The sequence below is a fragment of the Solanum stenotomum genome, chromosome 1 (assembly GCF_019186545.1).
Source record: "Solanum stenotomum isolate F172 chromosome 1, ASM1918654v1, whole genome shotgun sequence".
Classification (NCBI taxonomy): domain Eukaryota; kingdom Viridiplantae; phylum Streptophyta; class Magnoliopsida; order Solanales; family Solanaceae; genus Solanum; species Solanum stenotomum.
This window is the reverse complement of record NC_064282.1, coordinates 27,851,472-27,861,454: the sequence shown is the minus strand read 5'-3', so window position 1 is coordinate 27,861,454 and position 9,983 is coordinate 27,851,472. Positions and strand designations below refer to the sequence as shown.

The 9,983-nt window shown below is 27.3% G+C and overlaps 1 protein-coding gene across 1 annotated transcript in view; it reads left to right on the top strand.

Annotated features, from left to right (window-relative positions):
- LOC125869723 (uncharacterized) overlaps positions 1-5,035 on the top strand; it is a 12,504-nt gene extending 7,469 nt beyond the window's left edge. Inside the window, exons 5-8 of the mRNA XM_049550192.1 lie at positions 3,162-3,598; positions 3,758-3,949; positions 4,175-4,340; positions 4,462-5,035. Of these exons, the coding sequence (XP_049406149.1) occupies positions 3,162-3,598; positions 3,758-3,949; positions 4,175-4,340; positions 4,462-4,868 (1,202 nt within the window). The 3' untranslated portion in view covers positions 4,869-5,035. The remainder of the gene's footprint in view (positions 1-3,161; positions 3,599-3,757; positions 3,950-4,174; positions 4,341-4,461) is intronic.
- Positions 5,036-9,983: the final 4,948 nt, after the last annotated feature.

Here is a 9,983-nt window from a genome sequence, read left to right as displayed (position 1 = left end):
ATTACTAAATCGATTGAGCGTATTTATTAGTTTTAATTTTGTGTAAAAAGAAAATGTATGACTAAGGTTATATAAGTGGAGTGATACTGAGAAAATGATCAACAAATATTTTATTATTATTTTTATTATATAAATTTTTTAATTTAATATTTTTTAAATGCTATGTTTTTAATTAAATTCCTATCATGCTTAAATTTTTTTATGTAATATTTTTATAATATTAATTTTAGATTTTAAAGTTGATGTATATTCTTTGCAACTTGAGAATTTTATGATAAATTTGTATCATATTTGATCTTTTTTCATAAATTATAAGTGTTTAAGATGTGTCAAGAAGTACGGAAAAACTTGCTTTGCAAATCATCTCATAAATATGCAATAATAACTCATACGTTAATAGGTTTCACTCATTGATATACTAATTTACATTAAAAAATTCGAACACATGATGTATAACATAATTACTTTCTTTAATATTATCCGCGCAACGCGCGGATACGTATACTAGTATATATATATATTCAACATATTGTTAATATATAAAATATATTTACTTCGGTTCGATTTGGGAATCTTTCAGTTTTTATTATAAATTAAAAAGATTATCCCAATTGTTCAGGACGATTACACACTTAAATAAAAGTCCACAATTTTATTTAAAAAATGATATAAATCAATTTAGTGCGATTAGATTCAATCGGTTCAATTGATTTTTATATTCTTTTAACACCCCTAGTTAGACTTACCTACCTCTCACTATTGTAAGACTCATGGAACTCCCTTAAATAATACTCCTAAATTAATTATTTTCCTACATTATTCCCTCCAAAACATATACTAATTTTTAAGATAATCTAAATTTTAATGCAATTTAAAACTACTAGATCAATTGGATTACTTTTTCTTTGACTTTGAAATTCAGGAAATATTTTGTCAATATGCTTTGCTAGTTGTAGAAAGTACTTATAAATACAAAACAATAACCATTTCATTCTCTAATTAATAAGTTTATCTTCTATACGAGCTCTTTATCAGTGAAGGTTTTATCTGATTAGTCAAACAATATAAATAAATTACTAGTAATATATCATTCATAGTCAGTATATGGTCCAAAGGAGGAAAATAATTTTTTTTTAAAAATGTCATTTAGATGACCTTTAAATTAATTATGGTTAGCCATTACTTTGGGGAAATGATGGTTGTCACGTTCTTCAATTAATATTCTGTTTCGAAAGACATCATCTTCATGGAAAGAAGGCATAAAGTGAAATTTTAGTTGGAGAACTGAAATTTAAATAAATTTTTATGTGTACTTTTTTTAGATGTAAATTATAACTTTAATATTTTTTATAAAGGAAAAGGGGTCTGATATATCCCTAACTTTATTATTTAAAGTTGATATATCACTCATTACAAAGTGTTTCATATATACTTATGTCTAGGGGTGTCAAATGAGCAGGTTGAGTTGAAATTAGAGATATTAAAATGGATTGATATAGAAATTGGATTGGGTCTTCACCCGCCCAAGTTTACTTTGGGCTCAAAGGGCTAAAAATCGGGTTGGGTCATGAGTATGACCCATCCAATTTGACCCACTTAATCTCAATAATTTTATATTGTTATTCAACTTTTATCACCACAATTTGAATTTCAACTCAAGATTTTTTTAAAAAAGTTACAAACAGATAGACAAATTCTAAAAGATATAAAATAGATAGTAATTTATAGGAACATACATTACATTGATCCAAATAAACAGTCTTAAAATAGGTTGAAATTAGAGATTAAATTGACTTCAATTGAGGATTCTCTTAAAATGGGTTAAGGCATGAATGAATTGAGATTGAATCCAATTCAAATTATCTTGAACTCAACCCTTTAAATTTTGGGCGGGTTACCTATATTTGAGTTCATTTTTGACACCTCTACTCCTATCGTTATAAGAGTGACTTACATATACCCCTATCGTTAACAACAATGACTCACACACTCTTTTCAACTAACATAAGTGAAAAAAATTAATTTTCAAATATTTTTTTTGATTTTTTATTTTTTAAAAATCCACGTAGGGGTATATATGATCCTTCTAACAAAGTTACACATGAATTATTTTTTGAGTTTCTTATTCTTATTTATTTTTTCTTTCATTATGATACGAGAAATTAAAAGAAAGAAATATGAATGAAAAAAGAGTAAGAAAAAAATCTAAAATTATTTTTTTGAGGCTATTGTAGTTTAGTTTTTTTATCTCTAAATTTTATTTGGGGGCATCTATAAAAGAAATTACAAGAAAATTAGTTAAAACAAATAATTGGACCATCAAATTAATAAATCTAGATTAGTCATTGAGTCAAAAAAGTAAAAAAAAATTACGTTTGAGAGATATTAAATATACCCTTACATGATATTTTAAAAAAATTTAAATTAACTTTTTCACTTCCGTTTGAGGAAAATGATATATGTGAATCATTATGTAATAGTAAGGATATATATGATCCATTTTCATAAGGAGATGTATATCAGTTCTAAATGACAAAGTTGACAGGTATAACAACCCATTTTCCCTCTTACAAATGTTTCTTTGAATATTTTTTTCAATTGTTAGTTTTAGGTAAGATTTTATTAATTCAATATTGAAAAACATCATTCTATTGAGACAATTATTATATGAATTGTTAACATAATTACTATATTCTATAAGTAATAAGTTGACAATATTTAGATAAAAATATGAGTTAGAACCATAGAATTTGATTTAAGAAGTTGTAACTAGAAATATCATAAAAATATGAGTTAGAACCATAAAATTTCACCAAGTGATCATTTAGTGCGCCCTCAATTTCATTTACTAGCTTAATAATAATTTTTTATAATCATACAAATGTCTTGCATGACTAGTTAAATTAAATATGTTGGCAATAAGCTCAACGTGCTAAGCATATGGCCGGTGACTTCCAAGTATAGTAGTGTATATTTTAGGAGACTTTTGAGAAGATAATTAAGCTCCACACGACTCATTGAACAATTATTTTTATATATCTTTCATTGCCTATAAAAGGAAACTCTTCTTGAGGATAAAACCATTGTGCCTTAAGCAATTTGCTTTTTTCATCATCTTCATTGCTATTCTTAGGCTTAAGTCCTTCACATTCCTAGCTAAGCAAAGAAAATGACAACTCAATTTGTACTAACTTGTCTTGTTTTTATGTGTCTTGTTCTTGGTGGAGTTGCTTGGGATACAAGGAATGAAGACTATTCAAGAAATGAAGACGGTGCAAGGAACGAAGACTATTCAAGAAATGCTTGGGGTGCAAGGAACAAAGACGGTGAAAGGAATGCTTGGGGTGCAAGGAACGAAGACGGTGAAAAGAATGAAGACGGTGCAAGGAATGCTTGGGGTGCAAGCAATGCTTGGGATGCAATTAAGAATGTTTGGGGTGCAAGGAACTCAAATGTACCACGAAAGAACTACTATCAAAGCACTCATTGTCCAAATGTTGAACAACTTATTAGAGATATCACTTGGAGCAAAGTTGCAAAAGACGCTACCTTGGGTGCTAAATTGCTTCGAATCCACTACCATGATTGTTTCGTTAGGGTATGTACTAATTAGAATTACAATACCATGCACACATACATTATTTCGTAATAGAATCTAAGTTATGTACACTGATTAAAAAAAATATTTACTAGAATAGTCATGACATGATGTTACGTTATAAATTTATGTCCTGACATTATGCAAATTTATAAATAGGGGTGTGACGCATCCATATTGCTGGACAAAGTTGGTTCAGATGATTCAGAGAAGGAGGCTAGGCCAAATCTCTCTTTGGGTGGTTTCGACGTAATTGATGATATCAAGCGAGAAGTTGAGGCTAAATGTCCTGGCGTTGTTTCTTGTGCTGACATTTTAGCTTTAGTTGCTCGTGATGCTATTTCTTATCCTGTAAGTAATTACATCTCCATATATGTACATAACTTTGTGATGTTGTTTCTTATCACGTAAGTAAATACATCTCCATATATGTACATAACTTGTCCATGTGTTCAAAGGGCAGTCTATTCTTGAAGTTATGAGTTCAGTAAAATTCAACAGCTATTTTTATTAAGAAAATCCACTTAATATATAAAAATAAGTATTGCAACTCTAATAATTACTCTTTGCATGCAGTTTAAAACTTTAATGTGGGAAGTGGAGACTGGAAGAAAAGATGGGTTTGTTTCCCTTGCAAGTGATGTGAACGGAAACTTACCTTCACCATTCTCAGATTTTGCAACCCTTAAGCAAATCTTTGCAAACAAAGGCCTAAATGTCGATGATCTCGTTGCATTATCAGGTAAATATTATATGTGTCTTACAAAGAGAACAATATCATGAATCAATTATATATAAACTGTCAATGTATACAAGTTAAATCAATGAGTAATATAATAAACTTGTTCCATGCATACTTGTAGGTGCTCACACAATTGGTGTTGCTCATTGTGGAGCATTCTCAAGGAGACTCTTCAATTTCACTGGCAAAGGTGACATGGATCCATCTCTCAATGCTACTTATACTGAATCATTGAAGAAATTGTGCCCAAATCCAGCCAATCCAAATACTACTGTGGAAATGGACCCTATGAGCTCAACTTCATTTGATAGCAATTATTTCAACATTCTTATTAATCAAAACAAAGGGTTGTTCCAATCTGATGCTGCCCTTCTCAATGACAAAGACTCAGTAATTGTCATCAAGAAATTGCAACAAGATAACACTTTCTTTTTCGAGTTTGCGAGATCCATGCAGAAAATGGGAGCCATTGAACTTCTTACAGGAAATGCTGGAGAAATCAGGAAGAATTGTCGCGTCAAAAACTAATTCAAGAAAAAACCTATGGTTATATCATATGTATATGTTGTCGCAAAAGTGTACAACATGAGTCTCTGCTATTTATTTATTTTGTTCTTTAATCTTCCGTAATTTTGTGTGGTGATTCCAAATTAACTAACTTTATGTAAGTTAATTTATACGGTTATTGTTTGAAAAAGAAAATTGTGGCAATTAATATTTAACTATTTGATGTATTGCGTAATGACTGTCTACGACTTTCAAAGTCCAAGTTTAATGGTGACTTCAGGATATTAACAGCAAAATAATAAAGAAGGCTAAAATGGGAGGCAATATATATATATATATATATATATAGCTAGTAGCCCCAAACTATCTGTGACACACCAGCTTCAGATATATAAGAACTCTCTCACAACGGCAAAACATAGGAGAGATGTTGAGTATATAAGTAAGTAGTCCTTACCAACTAGCTGCGACGCATTTTATAGCCATGCGGGCTTAGGCCCGGAGCGAACAATATCACTGGCAGGCTGGGCCGTTACAATATCAAGTTAGTTATATTATTCAAAAAAGACATTCATCAAATGCTGAAAAGATAAATTTAATATCTCAAAAAAAAGTATTGAATTCATTCTTTCAATAATTTTGAGCTATTTCAAAGCATATCCAATAGACTTGATATATTTTTCTTAATTAATTGTAATAGTTTAAAGGGAAAATTATATAGAATAGTAAACGTATAAATGATATTAAATGCTATAACTATTGCTTTAAAAAATTGTAATTCGCAGTCATAGTTTACTTAAATCTTGCTATTTTGTTTAATTTTCCCAAATTTGTATAATTCGTCTCATTGTATAAATCAAAATTTTGTATAATCCGATTCCTGATTAAATAAAATCCTAATATGTATTTTCTTGCCCTAACTATTTTTATACAATTTATAAAATAAATTCAAAATAAATTACCATTTTTGTATATTAGAAAGCAAAATATATAAACAAAATTCTGAAAAATTTCGAAATGTATAAATACAGAATTTGTATATATTTACCCTATGTGTATATTATCAAGCAAAATATACAAACGGAAAAGTGAAATGTACAAACCACACGAAATATACAAATCAGGGCCTCCATAGCGAATGAAACTATAGCTATGGAGCGCAAGTGTTGAAACTATAGCTATAAAGACTTATTTTATCTATTATATTTGCTATTTCTAAAATTTACTATAATTTAAATAGTAGAAAGCCTCTTAACTTAGATTTCTTGGAAGTTACTCATAAATTAGCAAAAATATTCTAAGTACTCAAAAATCCTCCTTTAAAAGACTATTATTATTTCAAAACTTAAAAACAAGAGAGAAACATTATGAAATTCCTTTGTAGTACAATGTTATATGATATAAATGTCATTTTAGAACTCTATCAATATTCAACCTTGTAAAATTGTTACTAACGTATGACAATTAATGAACTAGGATTTAGGGTTCTGATGCTGGAGCTTAAAAAAGATCAATGACTTGATCTGAACAACAACGCATCTTGTAGGGTAATAATGAATGGACGTAGCATATTATAACAGAAGGAGTCAATTATTACAATTGCTATGAAGTCATACTTACAATACTCCAAATTTTAGGACAAAATTTACTAGGGCTTCTCAAGTATGTATATATATATATATATCATTGGCCAATTTTTTTTTAACTAAAAAGGTCGTGTGTATATGTACATAGTGATATTTTATAAATTACTGTTTCCTTCGTTTTATATTTAATTGTCCAATTTTCTTTTTATACATCTCTTAAGAATTTAATAATAAGAAATATAATTTTATTAATCTACCTCTTAAAAGACTTTTTTTGAACTTTAATTTACAAATTTATAGTTTATACTTTCAAAACAAAAAATAAATTTGTGAAGGTAAAATAGAGAAAATGAAATTAATTTTTTGTTGATTTTATAAATTGGCAAGTAAATTGGAATAAATATATTCTTAAGTAAAATGGACAGCTCATGATAGATGAGTACTAGATTAATTAATTGTTTTAATTTTTAAATTATTTTTATTGGAAAAGTAATGAGTTCTAGAACTTTCCTTTTAATTACCTTGCCAAATATTCCTTATCTTAATAATCTAAGAATATTATGTTGACTTTGCAAATCAGAATTACTAAACTTTTAAAAAAAAATAACAACTTTTGGTCAATATAATCTTTTTCTTTCCGTATTACTACTACAAGTTTGGAAAGTAATTTAAATCTTAATGCACTATAAAAGACCAAGCTAGCCATCATGTACTGAAATAATTCATTCATAGCTCTCTCTATTTTCTTTGTCATGTCTTAAGAAAAGTTCATAACTCTCAAGACTAGCGATGACGAGAAATTCAAACTTGATGAGACTGCAGGTGTGAGGTCAGAAGTCATCAAGAATATAGTATAAGACCAAATTTTATAAATCAAAATTTTATTTTTATCTGATTCATGATTGTATAAAATCCTAATATGTATTTTCTAACACATGTTATTTTTATACGATTTATTAAAAAAATTTAAAATAAATTACCCTGTTTGTATATTAGCAAGCGAAATATACAAACAGAGTTCTGAAAAATTTCTAAATGTATAAATACAAAATTTGTATTTATTTACCCTATGTGTATATTCTTTAGCAATATATACAAACGGGCAAATGAAATATACAAGCCGCGTGAAATATACAACCAGGGCCTCCATAGCGAATGAAACTATAGCTATGTAGCGCAACTATTGAAACTATAACTATAAAGACTTATTTTGTCTATTATGTTTGCTATTTCTAAAATCTACTCTAATTTAAATACTAGAAAACCACTTAACATAGATTTACTTTGAAGTTACTCATAAAATAGCAAAAATGATTCTAAGTACTCAAAAATCCTCCTTTAAAAGACTATTATTATTTCAAAACTTAAAAACAAGAGAGAAACATTATGAAATTCCTTTGTAGTACAATGTTATATGATATAAATGTCATTTTAGAACTCTATCAATATTCAACCTTGTAAAATTGCTACTAATGTATGACAATTAATGAACTAGGATTTAGGGTTCTGGTGCTGCAGCTTAAAAAAGATCAATGACTTAATCTGAACAACAATGCATATTGTAGGGTAATAATGAATGGATGTAGCATATTACAACAGAAGGAGTCAATTATTACAATTGCTATGAAATCATACTTACAATACTCAAAAATTTTGGACAAAATTTACTAGGGCTTCTCAAGTATATATATATATATCATTGGCCAATTTTTTTTTAACTAAAAAGGTCGTGTGTATATGTATGTATTGATATTTTATAAATTACTGTTTCCTTCGTTTTATATTTAATTGTCCAATTTTCTTTTTATACATCTCTTAAGAATTTAATAATAAGAAATATAATTTTATTAATCTACCTCTTAAAAGGCTTTTTTTGAACTTTAATTTACAAATTTATAGTTTATACTTTCAAAACAAAAAATAAATTTGTGAAGGTAAAATAGAGAAAATGAAATTAAATTTTTGTTGATTTTATAAATTGGCAAGTAAATTGGAATAAATATATTCTTAAGTAAAATGGACAGCTCAGGATAGAGTGAGTACTAGATTAATTAATTGTTTTAATTTTTTAATTATTTTTATTGGAAAAGTAATGAGTTTTAGAACTTTCCTTTTAATTACCTTGCCATAATATTCCTTATCTTAATAATCTAAGAATATTATGTTGACTTTGTAAATCAGAATTATTAAACTTTAAAAAAAAAATAACTTTTGGTCAATATAATCTTTTGCTTTCCATATTACTACTACTTGGAAAGTAATTTAAATCTTAATGCACTATAAAAGATCAAGCTAGTCCTCATGTACTGAAATAATTCATTCATAGCTCTCTCTATTTTTTTTGTCATGTCTTTAGAAAAGTTCACAACTCTCAAGACTAGCGATGGCGAGGAATTCAAACTTGATGAGACTGTAGCTGTGAGGTAAGAAGTCATCAAGAATATAGATGATTGTATAAAATTCTAATATGTATTTTCTGACACATGTTATTTTTATACGATTTATAAAAAAAGTTTAAAATAAATTACCATGTTTGTATATTAGCAAGCGAAATATACAAACAGAGTTCTGAAAAATTTATAAATGTATAATTACAAAATTTGTATTTATTTACCCTATGTGTATATTCTTTAGCAATATATACAAATGGGCAAATGAAATATACAAACTGCGCGAAATATACAACTAGGGCCTCCATAGTTAATGAAACTATAGCTATGTAGCGCAACTATTGAAACTATAGCTATAAAGACTTATTTTGTCTATTATATTTGCTATTTCTAAAATCTATTCTAATTTAAATACTAGAAAACCACTTAACATAGATTTTCTTTGAAGTTACTCATAAAATAGCAAAAATGATTCTAAGTACTCAAAAATCCTCCTTTAAAAGACTATTATTATTTCAAAACTTAAAAACAAGAGAGAAACATTATGAAATTCCTTTGTAGTACAATGTTATATGATTTAAATGTCATTTTAGAACTCTATCAATATTCAACCTTGTAAAATTGCTACTAATGTATGACAATTAATGAACTAGGATTTAGGGTTCTGATGTTGGAGCTTAAAAAAGATCAATGACTTGATCTGAACAACAATGCATCTTGTAGGGTAATAATGAATGGACGTAGCATATTACAACAGAAGGAGTCAATTATTACAATTGCTATGAAGTCATACTTACCATACTCCAAATTTTAGGACAAAATTTACTAGGGCTTCTCAAGTATGTATATATATATATATATATATATATATATATCATTGGCCAATTTTTTTTTAACTAAAAAGGTCGTGTGTATATGTACATATTGATATTTTATAAATTACTGTTTCCTTCGTTTTATATTTAATTGTCCAATTTTCTTTTTATACATCTCTTAAGAATTTAATAATAAGAAATATAATTTTATTAATCTACCTCTTAAAAGAATTTTTTTTAACTTTAATTTACAAATTTATAGTTTATACTTTCAAAACAAAAAATAAATTTGTGAAGGTAAAATAGAGAAAATGAAATTAATTTTTTGTTGATTTGATAAATTGG